The following is a 24679-nucleotide window of genomic DNA, read 5'->3' on the forward strand; positions in this document are numbered from 1 at the left end:
TTGCAAATTACAGAGTCTGGAGACTAGGCACCGGCAAGGTGATCTGATAGAGGTGTATAAGGCTTTGAATGGTTTGAGCAAACTCAATGCCAATGGGATTCTTCATCTTGCTCAGAATAATCAGCTCAGAGGGCATAAATTCAAATTGAGGAAGGACGGATGTCGGATAGATGTGCGGAAATTTGCCTTTGGCCAGCGGGTGGTTGGTTGGTGGAACCGACTTCCATCACTTGTTGTTGAAGTTGATAGCCTAAACAAATTTAAGGCTCAACTGGTATTTCGAGCGAACGGAGGGGTGAAATGAGAGTGGTGTGGTTTTTTTTTTTTTTTTTTTTTTGGCTGATGCTGAATAAGCTTGCTTTCTTGCATCATATGCCTCTACTAATGCTAATGCTGAGGAGCCAAATATTCCTGAAATGGCCATCTCAGTGATAGTATCATCTGAGATTACAAAACAATCTTCTTTAATGGGGAAGCATTACTTATTCGAGGTAAAATGAGACACTCAACTCACTGTAGGAATTCGCAGTATGATATGTTATGTAATGATGGCACTACACAACTTTGATTGGTTTACTGTATATAGAAAAGTGCTATTGCACTAACTTATGACAGTAAGCTCTTCTCACAGTCTGAGGCTTTTTAGTCCTAAATCCTATATGTATTAAATTTTAATTTCTTATTAAAACAAAGTTACTTATACACAAGTATTGCAACCATTAAGAAATGGTGAAATATTGCAGTTCAACCAAAAAAAAAAAAGAAAAAAAAGCAGCATCTGTTTGGTGCCCCACTACCATGTTTACCACAAGAGTTGCCAACACCTGGGTTTAGTGGCAATCATATATCACCACACCAATATAAGCTGTTATTCATTTCTTTTATATTTAAGATTTACATCTTAAATATAAAGGGGGAAGCATTTAAGATTTACATCTTAAATGTAAATGTAAATTTAAGATGTAAATTTATGAGGTTCACAGAAACATATTCTGCATAGTTATTGATGAATTAATGGGTGTTGGTCTTCCCAGTTGAAGTATTTTTCAATATGTAAAGAGTAATTAGCATTTTATGCTTTTTACTAAAAACTTTTTACTTTATTTCAATTTTTGGCTTATTTAATACACATTCCTCTTTTTGCATATTGAAATATTTCAGATCTAAAGCACTTTTCTACAATTGCAATGAAATATTTAATATTTACATATTTAATATATGTATATACAGAAACATATGCACATGCATAGGTTTGAAATTTCATGCTTATTTTGATGAAAGCTTTATTTTGCTGAAAATTACATGTGAAAAAATCATTTTTAAATTTTCAAAATTTTCATTAAAAATTTTATATAATAATTAATGAAATCCATTAATAAAACGTCATGCAAAACCAAAAATATTTTTCCAAAATAGTCTTCCATTTGTCAGATATAGCATGACCTTTTTTTTACTATAGGGGTTTCAACCATTGCCAGGTAAAGATATATCACAGATAGCTGCTCAAGATGCAAAGACCATGTGGGTGAAATCTTCTCACCTACATTCATGGCTTGATTTTAAAAATAATTATAAATTATTTTGTTAAATACAAATGAATAACATTTTTGATAAATACAGAACAATTATGAAACCAATAAAATGCAAGCAAAATGATCCCAAGAAAAAGCAGAAAGTACACTTCAACATATACACATTTGTTCCCTGCTGTAGCCATTGTTCACTCCATACTCGTTCATTATAACTTTTTTTTTTGACACTTTTCCCTTGAGTTGCACTCAGTTCTCCTGGAAACTGTTCACTCCAAACACACCAAGAGGAGCTAGCCATTAGAAAGTGTCTGGCACCCTGAGAGGCTGTCAATTTTTTTTTTTTTTACTCTTCAATTCAGTTTTCCATTTAACTGCAATTCAGTGCTCTCCTTCAAAGGTATTTTGATTTAAATTGAATTAACCAATACTGTAAACAGCTGAACTGCCAGCCAAATTGGAAATGCTGCAAAGAATTTAAAATTTATGACAAGAAATTTTGAAAGTGCCATATGTTTTTTGTCCTAAAAATTTTTTCATGTTCACAAGTAATTTACGTCTGTATTAACTTTCTGTAACTGTTTGACTAGCACACATTTCCTCTATCTGTGGCTGTAAAATGCTGTGGTCACATGCATGATTTTTTGCATATTACAGGAATATACACTATATATCCTGCTGGTGGTTTATACAGCATAAACAGCAGAAGGATGTATAAAGGTAGTTCTCAACTTTACAAGTTAATTCGTTCCTAGTACGTGCTCTTAAATCGGGAATTTATATCACAGAGACATAAGGTTAAAAATAGGGGTTACATTCACAACAATGAAATTAGTTAGCTAATTAGTTTGTTTAAACAATGATTGATTTATCGAAAGAAATGAAAACAGATTTGCTTGTAAAATCAAGCAAATTATAATAATAGAGAAATTATTTGACTTAATGTTAAAGAATGTTTATTCTTCATCATCATCGACTAAATGCATACTAGTTGGGCACTCATTGGTTTGTTGCACGAGTCGTCTTCAGAAATGTTTCAAGAGGCGTTTGCTTACAAGACAATCTTCTCTTTTAATTATAAATTTCACGATTGCATGCATAAGCATTTTTTTTAATGGCACACACATATTGCAACTAACATGATTCGCGTGGAGTAACAAGTTTACGAAGCTTAAAAAAAAAAAAAAAAAAAAGAATGAAGAGAAGATCCTGAAAATTTGTTTTTTATATGATTGAAGATTTCAGTAAAGGGGAAACACATTTCACCATAATAACATAAAAAACCACACAATTCCAGCTATTGGCATTTTCGCAAATGGAAGAAGATTGAGTTTACGACCCGTTTATAATTGCTTGCAGTAACAGAAAAGCCCAATAAACCTATCCAGAAAGTGCAAATTGTTTTTGTTTTATGGTCGTGACCTCCAGAAATGTGCTTTAGAAAAATATCACAAAGGCGTTTAAAATTGATTCTTATAACGGAACATATGATAACAATGAAAGTGTAGTGCATTTTAATGATTTGAATTGGTAACTAATACAATTTATCAACCAAGCTCACGATCTTTTATATGGCCTTAAGGTCATGCTCGTGACCTTAAAATGACATTTTAGAGAGATAAATGGCTTAGTTATACAACAAAAATTTCAACTTCCGAGACTTTGAAACGAAATACCAAAGTGTTTTTGGGTTCACATTACAATTCAGTCCTCGTATAGCACGATAGTTGTGTTCCTAGAAACCCTCGTGCAATGCAAAATCGTGCAATATGGGAAAAATAGGGTTAGGTGCTGACCACCCAAGATTGAACACACATTTGTAATCAAAACATTACCAAAAACAATAAATAATCGTAATAAAATACGTATTTTATTACGATTATTTATTACGTAATAGTTACAATATTTTATTACAATAAAATACAATATTAATAATTACAATATTTTATTACGTAATAGTCGTAACAAAATACTTACGTATTTTATTACGACTATTATGTAATAAAATATTGCTAATGCTTTTCCTTCTATCATAAGCAAACTTGTTTTTTGTTTGATTTTCTGTCCAAACAGATGACAGCCATTCCATCTCTTCCAATTCTTTGGTTCTTAATCTAATGGATTTTAATTACACTTTGAGTTGTTCCTGCTATGAAAGTTGTTTTTATTTTCTCTGCATTCTTTGTAATTCTCAGCATTACCTCATTTAGGTCTGTAGCATGTGCAATATCACATGGTCTTTCATTTCACTCAAAGCGTTTCACAATTTCATATTTTTTCTTTATCGACAGAAGTGGACTGGCCATAAGCCTTACCGGGGAAACCCTGATGGGCCGGAGGCCGGTGTGATTTTGGCCATAAACCATAGTATGAGGCCACTATAAATTTTCCCGGGTAAGATTTTTTGACCCATTTTGCCTCTGTTTATCGATATTTCTTTTCTTTTTCTCTCTGAATCTGCAGTGTCTTCACCAGGACGCTTCCTTTTCACACCTTTTAAGTATTTTACTCATTTGTAGGCAATAAAGAACAATTACAAAACGAGGAGGCACGCTTGATACACATAAACAAAGCTGCGTGCGTGTAGCAACTGAATAAACAACACCGTAAAGGCAGAGATACGCTATTAACACCTCACATTTTACTAAAGCTCATTTCTAGGGGTTACTACCATAAAACAAAAACAATTTCTAGGCAAAATGATATCTCTTTTGGGGATTACCCTGACTTCTAATCTCTCTTGGCACAAGCACATTACAAATATTGCTTCCTCTGCATCTAAAAAACTTGGTTTTCTCTTTCGCTCTCGGCGTTACTTTTCTTCCAAACAGCTGCTCACTCTGTATAAATCGCAAATCCGCCCTGCCATGGAATATTGTTCCCACATCTGGGGTGGTGCCCCCAAAACCGCTCTCAGGCTTCTTGATTCCATTCAGAAGAGGGCAGCTAGGTTAATTAATTCATCTCTAACAGAGTCTCTCCACTCGCTTTCTCATAGACGCACTGTTTCTGCTGCATGCCTCTTCTACAGATGCTTCCATGGGCACTGTTCTTCTGAATTGGCTTCTATAATGCCTGCTCTCTCTTTCAAAACAGTCCGAACATGTACTGCCACCAGCCAACATCCATTTACTGTCCAACTTCAAACCCACAACCAACTTTTCATCTTCCTCATTTATTCATTCAACTGCCGTTTTCTTTGGAACAACCTTCCTTCATACGTATTTCCTGAAAATTACAATCTACAGAAGTTCAAGTCCAATATCAACAAATATCTTCTTTCGTCTTCTCAACCTCCAACCCAAGCACGGTACTAAGTACTATAGGTTCTAATACCTCTCGTGTTTGCGGTTCTCAAAAAAAAAAAAAAAAAAAAAAAAACTATTGGAATCTGTTATAAACTCAATCTAATTGCATTTGCAATTATATGATAGCTGGAATTGTGTTGGTTTTTACGTTATTATGGTGAAATGTGTTTCCCCTTCACTGATATAAAAAACATAAATACATTTTCAGAATCTTCTCTTCATTCCTATCGTGTTGCGTTCGGTTGGGGTGATTCTGCATTCAACTGCCATTTCTTGTAAACACAAAGGCAAATCGTGTATAAGCGAATTCGGTTCGTGTTATATGAGATGTCGTTCCCCTATTTATAAATCGTGTCTGATTGAATTCGTGTAGTGTAAACACGTGTTATACAAGGACTGACTGTATTTTAATGATATGATGGTGTCTCTGGAACGGATTAATATTGTAAAGTGGGGTAAGCTGTATTGTATAGCTACACACGTGGTTTAGAATGTGGTATCTATGAATGTTTAACGTTCATTTTTTTGAAATTAATGTTCATATTTTCGATTTTGTTGATCTTGATATTTGGGGGGGGGGACTCAAACCTGAGATCTCTTAAAGCGAGAACTGCCTGTACTTTGTTTTACTTCATAATGTTTTTATTTAAAGGATTAAATGTTTCTGCTACATTTAAACCTTTAAATATAAAATGGTGCTCAAAATCAGCTAGGAGCGCTAGTCACACCAACCATTTAAAACAATCCACATTCCATATTTCCTATGAATAAATCTCCCATGCTTAATGTGAATTCTCTTATTACTCTGTTTTTATGACCCCAGTTAAGGGTGATTAATTAGGGGGATGCTTGTGCTTGCAAGTATTCAGATGTCTGTTTAAGTAATTATAATAAAGATCAAATTACCAAAGAGAACCTATTTCTTCGTCTTCTAACTTATGCTTGCTCATTCTATCTGTATGTGGAGCCTCTTGTCATTCTCTTAAATCTTCTGACTAACAGCATATCCTCATTCTCATTTTAGCTCTGCATTCAACTACTTTGCACCACACATTGCATGTTGGCATGCATAAATTGTGAATCAAGGAAAGTTCTCCCCACCCCACACTCAGGCTGCTTTTGATAAGAAATGTGACCACTACCCTTTCTTTTTTACCTATCCTTCCTAAATGAATTATACATGATGTAGTGAAACCTCATCATCCATATTTTCTGGGTAAGGCCATGTTTCCATTAGTCATCCTAACCAGGAGTTTGAATTCATTCATTTTACTAACAGCAATCCTGACATCACTATAAACACACTTAAGACTAAGTGTTATTTTAGTTATTTTAGCTTGTTTCCCTGGCATTAGCTTCCCATTTATTTTAAGCATCACTATCCTCAGCACAGCTTGCCAATATCGACTTATGCACCCCTTCCCCAAAGCTAGCAGTTTCCCTGAACCTCTAAAGCCACTTCATCATTCATTTCACACACATGTATGTATGTGGTGTTGGTTACAATCTTGGTATCCACTTCCACTTATAGTCTGCCAAGCCTTGCTTTTTCTGACAAAATACCAATTAGTAGTGGTTGCCTCAACCACTACTCACTTCATTTGTCCTAATTTCAGGACATATATACACAGGTATATGTCCACTCTGATATTCCATGTCAAAAACTTAGTAATTTGGAATCTACGCTTTTCAATCTTCTCTAACTTAAAATCTCTCTACCACCCTCTGTCAAATTCATCTGATGTATCTATAGTTCTCCCATCTCCACTAATCATTTGGAACTCTCACTTCCTTTCTCTGAAACTTTAATTTCTCCAGCCCAACTTTCCTACCAGTGAGAATTTTTTTGGCAATTTTAACATTCACAATTCCAGCTGACTTCAGTTTTCTAGTCACACAGACCCAGCTGTGTGACTAGAAAACTGCACAGTAATTGCAAAGGCTTTTGCAATTACTGTGTAGATTACACATTTTACCTACCAGAATAGAGACAACCCTATCTGCACATCCACACTCTATACAGTAATTCCTCAATTAATGCACTAAATTTTTTTGATACCAAAAATCAGTTAATGCGGTACAAAAATTTGATTAATGCAGTAGATATTATAATGTAAGTCCATATTTATCAAGCATTTATATAGTCACCACTTTAATTTCTGTGGTGTCTTTTTTTTTTTTCAAGTGTTAATTTAGTCACCGCTTTAATTTCGTATAATCGAAATCTGAAAGAAAATATTTTCTTTGTAAACCTAGAGTTTTCTTATGTATGTATGGTTGTCTGCTAAATTAATTTAGCAGATGCCAGACAACTGCTAACAGTGCATATGTATTTTGTTTTTTCAAGGTAAGGTTGCACCAAGTTCTGAATGTATGCATACAACTCGAAATAGAAGCCATTTCGAGTTGTAATTGCAATGATTGAAATGGAGCGACTGTTGTCTATTTGGACTGAAGATTGTAACCAAAAACAAATCCAGCTAATTACCGATATTATTAAATCAAAAGCATTAAGTGTCTTTTTGTCTTTGAAAGAAAAGGCCACAGAAGATGAAAAAGGGGACAATGAAGAATTCAGTGCTAGTTTCTGGATGGTTTGAGAGGTTTAAAAAAAGAACCAGTTTGCATAATGTTCGAACCACAGGTGAAGCTGCAAGTGCAGATAAAGAGGCAGCTCAAAAATATCCAGACACTTTGAAGGAAATTGTGGAAGAAGGTTATAGTGATCAACAAATATTTAACTTTGATGAAACCAGATTGTTCTGGAAGCGAATGCCTTCTAAGACTTTCTTGGCTAAAACAAAAAAATCACAACCTGGTTGGTTATAAAGTAACCAAATGTAGGCTTACTTTTATTAGGGGGTGATGCTGAGGGAGATTTAAAATTAAAGCCCATGCTCGTTTATTGCACACAGAACCCTAGGGCTCTTAAAGGCTTAAATCAAGGATCACTCCCTGTAATTTGGCAATCTAAGAAGAAAGCAGGGTTAACTAAAGCTCTATTCAAAGAATGGTTCACAGGCTATTTTTGCCCAACAGTTGAAAATCACTGCAAGAAAAAAATCTTGATTTTAAAGCTTTATTAATTTTGGACAATACTCCTGGTCATCCCATTGCTCTTTGATTCCTTGTGTGAAAATATCACAGTGATATTTTTACCACCTAATATAGCTTGCTGCAACCAATGGATGAAGGGCCTATTGCAACTTTTCAAGCAACATCTGGAGAGAATGCAATTTCATTGAGAGAATTCTGGAAAAAGTATAGCATCAAAGATACCATTTGAAAACATTCATCAGTCATGGCTTGAGCTTACATCAAGCAACATGAAAGCCATGTGGAAGCATCTTCTTCCTCACTGTGCATATGAATTTAAAAGCTTTCCAAAAGAAATGGAAAGCGTTGTAGAAATAACTCGCATCGGAAAGGACTTTGGTTTTAATGAGTTAGACAACCAAAATGTTCAAGAATTAATTGAATCCCATTCCGAAGGACTGAGCAATAGTGATCTTCTAAATTTAGATGCCCAACAAGCATATGAAGCTGTCGATTATTGTCAAGGTGATGCAACTCCTACCCACAAGAAAGAGGTCACTTGAAAAGAGTTTGAAATTTTTCACACTATTGAAGTTTTTAAGCAGCAATGCTTAGATGCTAACCCTGATGTAGAATGCAGTAGTCAAATTTGTTGAAAAGTGGAAGAAGCTTTAATTCTTTATTGACAGATGTACGATAAGAGGAAGGAGGAGAATGCACATCAAACTACACAACTTTTTTTTTTTAAAAAGTAGCTTTTTTTTTATTTAACTTTTAATTTTGTTTAATTTTTATTGTGCTTTATAATTATAATTTTTTGAAAAAATTAAAAATACAGTACTGTATATTTTCAAGAATAAATTTTTAAAAAGTCACGGAACCAATTACATTATTTTCCATAGGTAATTAAGTTCAATTAATGCACTTTTGATTAGTGCGGCACTTTTGTGAGATGCATTAAGTGCACTAATCGAGGGATTACTGGTTTTTTTTTTTCTCATGACTCTTCATAGTACACGGTTGAGGTGTGGCTCTAGGTATCTCAGATCACAACTTGGTGATGCTCTCTTCTCCAATGGAGCTGTTCTCTCATTCTCACTCTTGTGTTGTTTGGCATTACAAAATGTAAAATGGGTTGATCTAAGAGATTTCTCTTTTTCCTTGGTCGGATGACTGTTTTAAATTTTCTGATGTCAATGTTTGCTAGATTGTCAGTGAAATTACTCTTGTAGGGTTTAAAGGATTTAATCTTGGTAGAGATTAAATATAAAGGATTTAATCTGTACAAGGCAACACAAAACAAGTTTTCTAAACTTTGGTTTTCCAATAAATGTGCTAAGGCCATTCAAGACAATGTTGCATCCAAATTTCTACGTTTGTTTTCTGCCTACTAAAGTTCACAACGATTGTAAAGCAGTGCATTAATCAATGCAAATTAGATTTTGAACAGGATAAAAGTATAAAAGTTGCTTATTGTCTAAACGGTAGTCAAGCATTCTGGTCTCTTACCAAAGCTATTTGGCTGTAACTTTTACCCATGTATACTGATGGTTCTATTGCACCCTCAGCTAAAGATAAAGCCATACTTGCTAGCTTGCTTCTTTTCTTCTAACTCTTGTATTGACAATCTTGGTAAACCACTTTCTACCATTCCCAGTACACTCCACTCAAATGTTTCCAAAATTTGTCTCAAGGATGTCAAAAGAATATTGAACATTCTTGATGCCAAGAATGCTACAGGTTCTGATGGCATTTCTTCACTTTCTTGTTCTCAAAACCTATTTTGTGTTGCCTTTTACATTTTCTTATTCCACTGGTGTTTTTCCTTCTGCCTGGAAATGTGCTCATATCCAGCCAGTTCCTAAAAAGTATGACAAATCCCTCCCATCCAATTATCATCCCACTGCACTTATCTCTACCATTTTCAAAGTAATTGAGAAATCCATAAACTGCTAACTCCTAAACCAAAGGCAACCCTTTTTTAACTGCTGGCCCTTTTAAAAAACAAATTTTTCTATTGTTGATCCCTTAATCCAAAAAAAAAAAAAAAAATCCATTTTGATGAATGGGTTATAAGAAAAATCTGTTAATAATAGTTAATTATTTATTAAAATATATAAAATAATTAATACATAGCTAGGTAACAATCAGTTCATGATTAGTTACCTCTTACTTGGTTTATCATTGCTATTTTAGTTTTGCAAAAATTGCACCCTGTTACATATCCATTTTAATCATTAGTATTAATTGCTAATGAGACACTTGTGGATGATGGTTTGCAATAAGCTGTGCTGTATCCAGGTTAAAATTTATTTAATTTGATCATTAAGGTCCCCACATTTGTTATGTTCAGCCCATTTCTTTTTTTTTTCCTAAGTAAATTATTGTGGCTGAATCCAGCTTCCACTAGATAAGGATTGGGGAAAGTTAACAAAAATACTTCTGCCATAGTTTGTAATTAAGAATATTTATTTCACATATCTTCATTATTCTAATAGGAGGCCCTTTAGTTTAGAATATAGATTTGGCCTTCCAACCGTTCTAAAATAAATTCAACTTGAGACACATTACACATCAAACATATGTAGAATCCATTCTGGTACAATCATATCATGAAGATCTTGAAATTTAATGTTCAAGTCTTCTTTTAGTTTCTTCAAGTAAGTGTACTATGGCAAATCATCATCCAAAATTGTATCTTTTTCTATAATTGGCAAGTGTGCTAAGTTAGCAAAGTAGCGAATATCTCTTTGATTTAAAGTGGATATAAATAGGTCCATTCTGGATCAAACCTAAGAATAACTGTCCGAACTTTATTATATATTTATACAAAGGGTACTAGGAAAGTTTTGCAATACAGCTTTGTTTATTTAATTTTTTCAAAGTAATTTCCTCTACATTCAATACACCTCTCCATCCTCCGAAACCAATCTTTAAACCAGTTCTGCCAAGTTTCACTAGGGAGTAATCAACACTCGTTATCCCAAGCCCGTAGAAGGTCCTCATCACTGGAAAACCGCCTCCCTTTTAGCTTCATTTTCACATGCGGGAACAGTGCAAAGTCGCAGGGAGCAAGGTCTGGACTGTAGGGAGGGGGCTCGAGAAGTTTCAGTCCTGTCGTGGTCAAATATTCGGTGCAGGCTTTGGCGCGGTGAGCTGGAGCATTATCGTGATGGAGGTACCAGGTGTCCATTCTTGACTTTGGCCGCAGGTTCTTCATAGATCCAATGACTTTAGGCACGCATTGTTCAGTATACCACTTAGCTGTGACTGTCTTCTGCGTGTCCAAAACGACACGTTCCACAATTCCACTCGATTTGAAAAATACAGCTATCATTTTCTTCTTTACAGATCGGGATTTTCTGACAATTACGGGTGTGTCGTCATCATCAAAGACCCAAACTTTGTTTTGAGCCTTGGTCGGCAGATCGTAATAGTACAGCCAAGTCTCGTCACCTGTCACGATGTTGTTCACATACCGAGATTGTCCCTTATCAAACATCTCCCGGCACCAAGTCACACGTCGTGTCATCTGCTCTTCAGTCAGTTGATGCGGCACCCAGAGAGAACAAAGTTTCTTCACGTGCAAATGATCTTGCAGAATCGAACGAATTGCTGGTGCATTTAGGCCCAAAGTAGCATCTATCTGTTGGTAGGTCACTCGCCTGTTTTCGTCAAGCATTTTCCTCATAGCAGTAACGTTTTCCTCCGTAACTGACGTTCGTGGCCTTCCCGGCCTCTCAGAATCCTCCAGAGTGAAATTTCCCCTTTGGAATTCTCTATACCACCTGAATATTGTTGTACGATGTGGACAAGCATCATCTAGTGCAAGAGTCATTTCTTCTAAGCACTGGTCTACGGTTAAACCACGCACGAAATTATACCGCATACTGTCCTTATCTCATTTCATGACCACGATGCCATCGCAAGCACTTTACACTCTCACTACTAATGAATAACTGAGCCCATCGACTTGGCGCGGCGGCTACTATGCACGTATGAACATGTCTCAACATGCAGCAACAAGCAGCTTCCTGTGATTCATTGTTGCGTCATATTGCAAAACTTTCCTAGTACCCTTTGTATATTCATAATTCATATATTTGTTTGTACTCTTATCTGGATGTCATTAAACTTAAAATATATCAGCCAATAAAACACATTTTTTGATTCAATTAATTTTGTTGCTAAGTTTCTTTATTTCAAGAATAGCCAACCAATTTGATAGTCACACACCTTTGTATGTAAAAGCAGCTGCTAGTTGTAATTTCATCATTTTGACCACATAATTGACCAAACAGATGATCATTCAAGGATTTGACCTTTATTTCATTTATTGATTTAATACATTTGTGCAGAACATAATGAAGTTTTCACTTGTGTTTTGCAATGAAATGCTGCATGTGCAGTTCTAATATCAGGAATCTTTTTCTTCAAAAGTCCTAAAACCCCTCTATTTGCCAACTGTTGCTGGTGCTCCATTAAAAGCAGCTGCTAAAATATTAGTAATTGGAATATTGTTTTCTTATAATTTTTTTTTAGCACAAAAAAACATTTCTCCTGTTGTATACATCTTTAACTGTTTTGGCAATTCTTTTGAGCTGTAATAACATGCATAAGCCATAAGGATGCTTAAAGTTCCAAATGTTCCCTCATCCAGTTGTACAGCAAATTTAGTTGTATGCAATTCAGAAACCACAGTTTTTTTTTTTTTTTTTTGATATCTTCAGCCATTTCATCAATACAACGTTGAACTATTTTGTTATTCAGTAGAATGCTTTTTAATATTGGATCCAGATCCATTTTCATGACAGAGCTTATTTCATGTGCTAATGGAAGTGTCAATTTCTCTCCAACTGTGTACATACCCTGCTTTTGCAATTAAGAGTAATATATTATAAGAGGCTTCCAATCCTCCTCCTGCATTTCTACAAACTGAAGGTTTCAAAAACGATTTTAAACATGTTGTAAAATTAACCTTTCTTAAATTTATTTTTAAGACATTTGAAATATGCAAAATCCTTGTCTTTTGCACTAGGATGATCCTTTCCAGGTGGTCTTTCATTTCTGATTGTTTCATAAATCATTCCAAAAAGTTTTCTCTCATAAAAGATGTAGTGGTATTGATTTGTTGCCAGGCAAAGAAATAAATCCCAATGTTAAATAATACTGCAAATATAGACAGGACTTCTTTTTTGAGAGTGACATGGTATAAGGATCTTCCAAAAAACTACATATTATCAAAATGGTAATATTTTAATTATTTGAAATAACTTACAATAGTGTAAGTTACTATGTATGTAAGTTAGTTCGTTAGCATCATTTCTATACACAGTAAACCAAATGAAGTTGTGCAGTGGCATCATTACATAACACCTCATACTGTGAATTCTTACAATGAGTTGCCTGTCTCATTTTACACTTGAATAAGTGTAGTGTAATGCCTTCCCAGTAGAAGTATATTTTATTTATTCTCAGTGGGTACCATGACTGAGATGGCCATTTCAGGGGTATTTGGCCCCTCATTGGTGAGTAGTTGCTTTACTGTGTATAGAAATGATGCTATTACATTAAATTATATGACAGTGAACTCTTCTTGCAGTCTGAGGCATTTTAGCCCTAAATCCTATATGTATTAAACTACACCTCACTTGGCATCTCTCATATTGCAAAATTAATTCACAACTAGGTTGTTAGCTGCTATACCACCGGGGTATCTACCCTTCCACTGACACCTGACACGTTCCCATACACAATTTCTTTAAAAAAAAATAGAAAATTATTAACAGTTAACTGAGGAAAATTATTTTAAATGGGCACCCTATTAGTGCCCCACCATCACTGTTAATAAAAAAAATATTAATATAAATATTTTAAACATTAGGGAGAGACTGATTTTGCTGTAATCTGACTATAAATGATAGTAACATAATTAATTTATACAAATAAGATTGGGAGCTGACATAGTAAACATGTTTACTATGTTATCTCAAAAGAAATGACTGAATATTTAATTTTAAGTTACCATTGTGTTCATTTATGTTTTTTAATATATTTATAAGTAATAGTTTGGAAAATGTAGTGTATTTTATACCAGGAATTTAATAGTGCTATTGCTCTAAAGATGAATAAATTTAAATAAAGAAAAGAATAAATTTAATTTAAATTACTCCATATAAGTGCCAATAATGACACTTTTATAGTTTTACTGGTAATTTTGGTAAAAGATATAGTGAATAAATTATACATTAGTACCAGTAACGTACATTAAAATATGAAAATTTAAGAAAAATATGATAGTTAAAAAAAATAAACTTCAAAATTGGGCATAATCATAGAAATATGGGTCTATTTTTATAGATGCAAAACACATAATAGCCAGTGGTATGATCAACCGTACATATATATAAGTCATTTGGATGTAGCATGTTTTGATTATGATAAATAATAAGTTAATGCCTGTATAACATATCCTCCCTCTATTTCTTGTCCTGTTATAGCACATACATATACTGATGTTGACATAAGACTAATGTGTGTATGTGTACTGTTTCAAATTTCTAAAAATTTATCTTGTAATCATCCAGGACATTAAAGTATTATTACCAGTATTAATAATGATGAGCTAGTATTAAAGATGCTAAAGAATATTTCTTTTAAATTACACTGACCAATGTGATTTTTAACTCCACTGATACAATTTTTATGCACAGATTTCAAAAATAATTCTTAATTTCATATCACATCACAATTTCTACCTGTACAGGTTTTGTTTACCCATAATACATATATCTTACTGTAATTTAGAGAAGTAGATACAACACTTATCTGTTGTTTTAACTGCAGATAATTATTTGTATATGTGCTCATAGATGGCAGTAACGTTGGGGAGGGTTAACGTGTTCAACATCTTGTCTGTCTGCCTTCCAACTCTCTCTTTCAGCAATGGAATGACTTTTGAAGCTTGAGTATGTGTACAGTTTTACCGCTGTATCTGTTGAATATTGTTTGTTTGTTTCTTCTATGTTTTGCTAAACACTTAATGTTTAAACATAAGCAAAGGAAGTGCCTGTTACATTGGCAATTTCTGCTACGTGTGTGGACAGTTTGCAACAATAACCTCTGAGGAAGAAAATGTACATATTCTTTTTACTTTGGTTGCAAGATGTGATCAGGACAAAACCTGCCATGTACTTTTATTATTTCATCATATGGCTAAATGGGAAAATTAAAAATATGCCTTTTGCTATTCCTATGGTGGCAAGAACTGTGCAACTACATTGACAGTTTTTATTTCTGAATGACAGAAATATCAGAAGTGTTCTAAAGCAAGCACAGCATCAAATATCCTAACATATCATTGCAATAAGGCCTGTTCCATATACTGAAGACCTGCCAATTCCAAATTTCCCAAAATGATGAGATAAAGGAAGCTCTGATGAACAAGGATTCTTGTGTTGAACACTTTGTTGGACCACTCACTTCGATAGATTTGGACTACAACCAGAAAATTGTAACACACCTCACTTAATTAAGCAAATATAGTTGAATGACTTGGTCTGACTTAAATTTATATAAATAGCAAGAAGAACTCCTTCATTCTGGGTGATGATAGTGGAAGTTATTTGAAACAGGAAGTAAAATTATAGTACAGTAAACTCGCGATTTAACGGACTAATAGGGGAGAAGGGGTGTACATCAATGCTGAAAGTCCATTAAATCGAATGTAACCTGGGGAGGCATTTTTTATTGTTCTTAATTTAAAAAAAAAAAAAAAAAAAAAGCTAATATAATATATATACAGTACTGTACAATATTAAATTATAATAAATAATATGTAATATTCTTTATTATAATTATGTTGTAAATATAAAATGTTGCAATTTGGCCTTTGATTTATGGATATAAGAAAGTTTGTTTTTTTTATGCTGTAAATTTTACAAACACGTGCTACCGAGACACCTTTTTCTAATTTCTCGATTAGCTCTAATTTCTGTGCCACATTTAAGTTCACACACTTTCTTTTAATTCCTCTATCACTTGATGCCATTTTAAATTGTAAGGATTGCAAAATTATTTAATAAATAAAATCACAATTCAGAAATCACAGAAATGCTCTGTATATAACCTGACCTGACTGCACAATAGCTTGAGGCAGACTGAGACCGAAACAAAGCGAGTTGATACACCTGCAGTTTAGAGTCGCGTTCAGCTCGCAAGTCACTGTCTGCTCATATTTGTAATCTGGGAAACAGCTATTTGAACATGTTTTCAGAAAGAATAAAAAACAATTTCCTGAATTTGATTATAAAAATAAAAGTAAGTAATTATCAAAACAATAATGGAAATAGGTAATTGTTATTAATTTTTAATTAATAGTAACACTGAAGTTTTGTATAACCTAAAAAAATATGGTCGAGATTAATATGTACATTACTGTATTATTATTTGTCCAGTCTGTTAAATCGAGGGTTTACTGTATATAGAAAATGTAACAATGTGTTTTTCGAATATTTTATGGAAAATTGTTTTTCTTTCTTTTTTTTTTTTTATCTGTAAAGATATTAATGGTCTCCTGAATGAACACAATTCTAATGAATGTTATATTTATTTGATGCCTCAGAATTAATTTTAAAAGCAGTTTTGCTGCACAATGGAAATGCATTCCCATCAGTTCTCTACTCCAAGCAACTAGCTTGAACAAACATATGAAGTAGTATAAAATATATTCTACTGGTTCAACATAGTGCTGCATATAGTGCTTGGATTAATTAAGAATTTTAAGGCTCTGGTTAAAGAAGAAAGTGGATTCTGCTACCTAAGGGAAGTGTTTCCCAATTTAATAGATGCAAAATTGAAAGAATTTTTGTTAGGCATCAAATAAAAAAAAAACTCTTCAAAGATGATGCATTTGGAACAAAGCTACAGGATACTGAACAAGCAACTTGGCAATCATTTAAAGTAGTTATGTATAGATTTCCTGGTAGAAGAAAAGAAAATTATCAGTTGCTTGTGTCAGCTTTACTGCAATGTTATAAAGATATGGACTGCTGAATATCTTTGAGAATTCATTTTCTTCATTCCCACCTAGAGATTTTTTCCTCAATTTGGGAGATGTAAGTAATGATTAGCAATGGGAATGCTTCCATCAGGACATGGACATGTCCTGATGGAAGCATTGTGTGTAATGTGTGGAAAAGTGGTACCAACATTACTGAGATCTGCCATGATGGGAAAATATTTCTGGTTTTTTTAGAAGGAAAACAAAAATAGACTATAAGAAAAACTCTCCCAGCAGGAAATATTCCTAAGAAAATAAACATAGTACATCATATATTTGATTAAAGTATTTTTAAATAAATGAATCTCATTTTTAAGATAGCATATATATCATTATGTAATGTTTGAAATTGGTCATTTATTAAGTTACTAAAATTTCTTGGTAACTTGATGAATGACCAGCCATTATTATGAATGAAGTTGGGTCTTAAACAAATTTTTTTTTTTTTTTTTTTTTTTTTTTTTTAGGATTTGTTACGAGAAACTCTTCTTACATATAATTATCAAATGCTCTAAAATGCAAATTTAAGATTAGTGTCTTTTTATTGTCCAGTCATTGAGCATGATGATGGCTTCACGTTTAATCATAGCATTGTGCAGTGCTGATGCTTCACTTGTGTCAAATGTTATTTCCATTTATTGCCATTGCCAAAGTGTGCACATTTTTTGATTCTTGTTTATTTCAAGTATAGCTCAGTGATAATGATGAAGATAACATTCACATATAGGTGTTAATAAACAAGATATAAAAACATGTCTAAAGTGCACACTTCAGCAGTTAAGTAATGGCAATAAACGGAAATAACATAGCATCTGAAAAAATTAATCAGATATATGTTTTCAGTATAAAAAATATTTTCATAGTTGTTATTCATAATAGATTGAAAATAAAGTTGACCTCAAAAAGGAAACAATTTTGAATTATTTCATGCCTTTACTAAAATCATAATAATGGTTGAAATAGTCTGCCAACATGTTTCTAATGTTATATTTTTATCATGCCTGGTAGAGAGTTAAAAATAGGAGAGCTAAAGATTTGCTAAGCAGGTATAGGACAATGTTAAAAATAAACTTACAGGTTGGGATAAATTTAAATTCCTGCAATTCTACCCAGACATGAAAAGAGGAAGTACATGAGGGGTACATTATCAATTTGGCCTTAGAGAGACCTTTTTTACAGGGATGGGATACATGTAAATAGAAGGGGTAAAAGAATACTTGCTGATGCTATCTTGAGGCAGTGTTGGAACAGAAAGTTGCTAGTTGTAGCAGGGGAGCAAACACGACTAATAGATTCACTTCTGTTTGCAGCTGCTGGTAGGTCAAGTGCTTGCACTTCTTCTATTGGGACATGCAGCGGCCTGGAAAGCCAAATGTGGGGGGGGGGGTTTCAAGGCCTGCCAAGGGATCATCATAGGAACAAGTAAATATATGAGCTATGTTAGGTTACTAAGAGCAAAAACTAGTGCATGTATATTTGAACACTAATGCTAGGAGTATAGTAAACAAATGTGATGAATTTGAAGTACTTGCATATGGGCAGCAGTAATCCCAGAGTAACTTATCAGGTGTGTGGTAGACACTCAGGATAGTGGAGAATGAAAAAGACATGGGTGTAATTGTGCAGTCAGACGTGAAATTCTCTGAGCAGTGCAGATATGCTGCCAGGACAGCTCATGGTGTTTTGTCAATGACGTACAGAAACTTTGCTAGCAGGGATAAGGAGGTGATTATCCCCCCTGTAAAAGGCCATGGTTAGGCTGCATCTTGAGTACTGTATAGAGGTCTGGAAGCCTCATTAGGATAATTTTGGGAAGGATGTAGATCTGCTGGAATGGGAGCAGAGAAGGGTTAACCAGATTGGTGAAGGGAACAAATGGTGTTCTTACCTAGAAAGGCTTCAATTCTACAAATTGCAGCATCTTGAGACTAGGCACCTTCAGGGAGATCTCATTGAGGTGTTTAAGGCCTTGAATGGATTGAGTAAGCTAAATGTTAATGGCATTCTTCCTCTTCCTGAGACTACACATGTGAAGGGACATAAATTCAAGTTGAGGAAGGATGATTGCAGGATAGAGTTGCAGAACCACCTGCTGGCTTCAGCCAGCAGGTGGTTGACTATTGGAGCAGGCTTCCAGCTGTTGTTGTGGAAGTGGATGATTTGAACATGTTCAAGGAAGAACTTGACAAATTCTTGGAAGAGTATGCATGGGAGAAATGTGTAAGTTTTCCTTTTTTTTTTTTTTGGCTGATGCTAATATAAGCTTGTTTTCTTTCATTATTTGCCACTATTTACTACTGGTTACGTCATCAAATGCAGACATTGATGATATTGGAAACATGGTGCCATTTAAACATAGGCAGAATTTGAGTACAGTTGTGTACAGAAAGAACAGGAGCATGGTGGAGTTATGCCCTCAGAAGCACATAGAATCAAAAGCAGGGCACACTCAATTGATGTGGATGGCCAGAAAATATTGAGTCAGTTTAGCATGACATCAAGTGTACCACTGGGAAAACAAAAATGAGTCTAGGAATAGTGTGTTAGAGGCCAGAATGATTGTGATTAGTATAACAAACAACTGTACAGAAAAAAATGAGTGGCCAACAAATCAGAATGTCTTCTAATGGGGATCTTAACTTTCCAGACATTGACTAGAATTTTTAGGTAGGTGGTTCACAGAGGAACAGTGCTTTTCCAATATACTGGAAAACTGCTTTCTACATCAACATGGTAGAGGCAACAAGGCAAAGCAATGCTCTTAATCTGATTATCAGCAATGACCTTTCATGCATTAAGAATCTCCAGGTAATAGAACCACTAGGTGAAAGTGATCATACATTGATGTAGGTTTATGTAAAGGTAACTACTGTCAATTATAAAGGGAAGGAATAGTGCTTTCATAGAGATGACTATAATAGCCTTAAATTTTTTTTCAGTGGGACGAACTGATGACATTACCAACTGTAAATACTAAATGGGAAGTAATCTTAGAAGCCCTAAGCTTTTTATATCAACTATGAGATATGGTTCAAGGTTCAGGCCTAAATAGATGTCAGATGAATTGATGAGAGTAGTGGCAAAGAAGAAAAATAAATGGGGCGATTAAATTATCAGAGTAAAATGAAACGTACAGTAAGTATAGATTAACTTACAATCAAGTTTGGGGGGAGGAGTAGGCAAGTTAAGGCAGATTATGAGAAGTCTTAGCTTATGTTAACACTAGATGAAACAGAATGAGCCACTAGCTATGAATGGTGTTACTATTGATGATCCTGTTCAAGTTGCTGAAAAACTAAATAAATATCTTGTATCTACATTCATGCTTGAAGTTTTTAGGAATGAGAATATCAGAAGTATATTAAATTAATGATTTGAGAGCTAATGATTTTGTGATAACTGAGAAGAAAGTGGAAGAGAAATTGTTGAAGTTAAAATTAAATAAAGCACAGGTTCCTGATGGAATCCATCCAGTTGTATTAAAAGCAGTAAGAAAACCTTGGCCATAATTATAAGAGCATTCGTGATTCAGAAGTTCCTATAGATTGGTGATGTGTGGCTCATGTATTCAAAAGGCTTTGGGGGGGGGGGGGTTAACAGGCAAAGTAAGCAATTACAGATCTATAAATGTAGTCAGTAGTTAAAGAAGTATTACAAGATCATCTTGAAGAGCATGCAATACTTCAACCACAGGAATTTACCTATATAGAAATAACAGCATGGATTCGTTAAGGGAGGAGTTTGTCTAATGAATGCAATTAGCTAGTATGTATTTTTTAGTAAAAAAAAAAAAAAAAAAAAAATGGCATACTTTGACTTCAGTAAGGCTTTTGACACTGTTCCACATGAAAGACTGCTTTGGATAAAGAAATGGTTGAGTGGCAGAAGATATATGGTGGTAATAAATGGGCATTGCTCTTCTTGAAAGTCTTAGTGGAAGTTCCTCAAGGTTAGGTCTCTTACTGTTTTCAGTATTTATTAATGACGTTGATGAAGACATATCAAGCTTATTGTCTAAGTTTACAGATGATACAAAGGTTGACATGGTGTGAATGACAGTAATCGAGCCATACTACTGTAACGACTTAGAAAGACAGGCAGATGACTGAGAAGTGACAATTGAGGTTTAACATTGATAAATGCATGGTACTGTGTATGGGCAACAATCACAAAATAACATACCATTTGGGTGGTGCCACACTCAAGGTGGTGTGGCATAAAAGAGACCTGAAGGTAATTGTACAATCTGACAATAAGTTATCTGAGCAGTGCAGACAGGCTATTAGGGCATGGGGTTCTGTCAATGATAAACAGGAATTCTACCATCAGGGACAAGGATGTAGTTATCTCATTGTATAAGGAAATGATTAGGCTACGTATTAAATACTATATACAGGTCAGATATCTTCATTTTAGGAAGGATGTGGCTCTGTTGGAACGGTTTCAGAGAAGAACAACAAAACTGGTCAACTACACAAAAGGGTACTCTTACCATAAAATATTTTAATCTGCAAATTGCAGAGCTTGGAAACTTTGGCACCTACGAGGAGACCCAACTTGAAGTGTATAAACTTTAAATGGATTGAATAAACTAAATGTTAAAGGCATACTTATGTTTTCTCAAAAAACACTAAGAAATCACTGGTCTTGCCATTTGTTTTGAATTGTGCTGACTCACATCTCTGATTGTTATATTATTTGAAGGTCTTCCCATTTCCCATTAGGAAAAAAATTCAAAGGAAGTTGTTTATAAAAGGTAACCATTTTTATATTTTTTTGTAGTAAAAATTTAGTTAAAGCTTTATATAAATACGCACTGTAGGACTGCCTTTTGTTTGTTCTCAGTGTAGTTAATTCACTAAAACTAGAAAAAATTTAATTTCAGGTATTAACAAGTTCACCAAGAAGCTACGGAATCCTGATGTCATACCTAATAATGAATTACTAGACTTCTTATCTCGAGTTCCAGACAATGATGAAAAAGTAGGCAAAAATTACTCTTTCGTTGGTATATTTTATTTTTTGAAAGTTTGCTTCACTTTTTAAAGGAACATCTTGAACTAAAATGTGATGTAGGATATGCTTATTGCCTCTGCAATATTAACTCTCAACTAAAATTTAAGTTTTATATAATATACTGAAGGAAAGTCCATAACCCAAAGTTAAATGGGCAGTTTTTTCCCCTCTCAGATAGGACAATTTCAAAATTGACTTTGGGCTGCATGCATATGAATTCTTTAGAAAGTTTGCATCTCAATAACCAATCAGCAGCATAATGTTCCTTGTTTGTCATATCCATTGTTACATAGGTGAAACTGAACAGGCATAAACTTGACCGAACACCAAGGTTGCACAGTGTACAGAGTCAACTGCAAATTTGCTATGTGATGCAGCTTGGTTTAGTCTTAAATTCCACAGCTCAGCTAGAAATAGCAAACAGTATGGTTGTTGATGAAAAATTATCATTCTCTATTGAACAGCCCTCGTATACTGTCATTGCTTTCATAATGCATTTACGTAATTTTGAATTTTAACAACTGAGATATAACAAATTTAACATTTTTACTGTGATTTATATAATAAGCAATTCATAATTTATATATTTAGTAAACTGATAGCAAACACAAGAAAAATGCAATGACTTTTATTCATGAAACTGAGACTATTTGGTTTATATGTTCATTATTATTGCCTCTCCATTCCTCCAGTATAGATGTCTGCTGTAGTAAGGTTATTTTATTTTTGTTGGTATTGATATTCAAGATAGCTGTCATTCTGCATCTGTTAGGTATGTTACCCTGCTACTTAATGTATGTCTCCTAATTAAAGTGGTGGGAGGAATCTGTTTAAAAACTGAAAGATAAATGTTAATTTTGAGTTTGAAGAAGTACCACAGAAAAACAGAGGCAATCCTTTACTGCAAGACAGAGTGGAGATATAGGTCATTAATTAACCTGACTGATCTCTTTTGAATAGTCTAGACCAGTGGTCTCAAACTGGTGGGCCGCATCCGGCCCCCCTGAAACAATTTTACACGGCCCGCAAATACATTTCAATTATGTATTTGTTGTAAATACGGTGCTTATATTCACTCCCATTTTGTTAAAAAAAAAATTCCGGCCAGTCAGCTGCTTTCAGATCGTGCATTCGGCCCGCATGCAATTTGAGTTTGAGACCACTGGTCTAGACGTCTGAGAGAAGTCTTGGGAGCACTACCTGAGATGTGGAAACAATATTTCCAATGAGATTGGTAAAGTGAGTGGTTTAAAAAAAAAAGTAACACTGTGAGAGCAAAAGAGAAAACCCATTTTTTGCAATGCAGAGGAAGCAATATTTGTGATGCCAACAGTGATTAAGATTCAATGTAATCTCAAAATAGATGTTTGTAATATCATCTTAGATATCTTAGTGTCATCAAAAATAAGCACAGGAGCAAACACAAGATTGTTCAAAATTCAAGATATACAATAGGACTGAGTTTCAGAAGGATTGAAATTAACTAAGTTATCTTTGCCACATTGGAGAATTACTTGGAGATCAGCATTTAAGGTACTGGTAGTGAAAGTTGAAGTTTTGTGCAGGGCAAAATTTCTCAAACTGGAAGGTAGAATGCAATGTGCTACCATCAGCAAAACTATGGATAGGATTTCCAGTTTGTGGAATTAGATCATTAAAGTACAAGAAAAAAAGAGTGGGATGAAAAACTGAACCTTGGGGAACACCAGCATTATTGAAGTTAAAAGGCAGAGCCATCTACCACTCACATACACATAGTAGTGCTCACAGAAAAAAGAAAACTGGATATCCAATTGCAAAAAAACAGTTACAATCCATAAGATGGTAGCTTGTTTAGAAAACCTTTATGCCAAACAACTAAAAAACTTTAGAAATATCAAGAGCAACTGCTTGAGTTTTGCCTAAATTTTCCATTGAACTTGTTCACAGATGGGTAACATAAACAAATACATCACAGTGGATAGATACTAATGGAATCCATATTGGCAATTGATGCTCACATGGTAGGTTTCAAGATAGTTTAGGAGTTCATGGTTAATGGATTTCTCTGTTACTTTGGAAAGATTGGAGGTAAGTGCAATTGTATGATAATTGGATGGGAGAGATTAGTTACCCTTTTTAGGAACTGGATGGATATGAGCAAATTTCCAAGCATTAGAAAGTGTACACGGCTTACTCAGAACACGAGTAAGCCCAGTTAGCACTGGTTTTGAAAACAAGCGGAGAAGTACTATCAGGACCTGGAGCTTTCTTGGCACCAAGGTTGTTCAGAATTCTTGTGATATCCTAATAACAGAAGATTGAGTGGAGTGTACTGTAAATGGTAGGAGGTGCTTTACCAAGATCATCAATACAAGAGTTTGAAGAACAGAAGGATGCTAGAAAATTGGCTATATCTCTAGCTGAGAAGAGGCAATGGAACTATTAGGTTTAAACAGAGGTGAGAATATAGATGAGCAAAAGTTTTCTAATAGTCAATTGATGATCCTGCTCAGGTGGCTAACAAACTAAATGAGTATTTTGCATCTACATTCACACATGAGGAGTAATTCAGGGAGGGGAATGCCAGAGGTGAATTAAACTCTGGCAGTGAGCTAGATGATTTTGTAATAACTAAGAGGAAAGTGGAGGAGAAATTGTTGAAGATAAACATAAAGGCACCCGGTGTGGATGGGATCTATCCAATTATATTAGAGGCAGCAAAGGAAGTAAGTAAACCCTTAGCCATA

The 24679-nt window shown here is 34.3% G+C and overlaps 1 protein-coding gene across 8 annotated transcripts in view; it reads left to right on the plus strand.

Moving 5' to 3' along the window:
* Mctp (multiple C2 domain and transmembrane region protein) overlaps nucleotides 1-24679 on the plus strand; it is a 690267-nt gene that overhangs the window by 655462 nt on the left and 10126 nt on the right. For 7 of the 8 annotated variants that reach the window (XM_090373448.1, XM_090373456.1, XM_090373439.1 and 4 more), the window contains one exon: nucleotides 21820-21917. In XM_090373448.1, coding sequence (XP_090229574.1) covers nucleotides 21820-21917 — 98 coding nt within the window. Of the gene's footprint in view, nucleotides 1-1459; nucleotides 1489-21819; nucleotides 21918-24679 lie in introns of those variants that run through there. The other variant, XM_090373478.1, reaches the window with a different exon arrangement.

The sequence above is a fragment of the Mastigoproctus giganteus genome, chromosome 1 (genome assembly GCF_048544385.1).
Source record: "Mastigoproctus giganteus isolate SK-2022 chromosome 1, ASM4854438v1, whole genome shotgun sequence".
In the NCBI taxonomy this organism is placed as follows: domain Eukaryota; kingdom Metazoa; phylum Arthropoda; class Arachnida; order Uropygi; family Thelyphonidae; genus Mastigoproctus; species Mastigoproctus giganteus.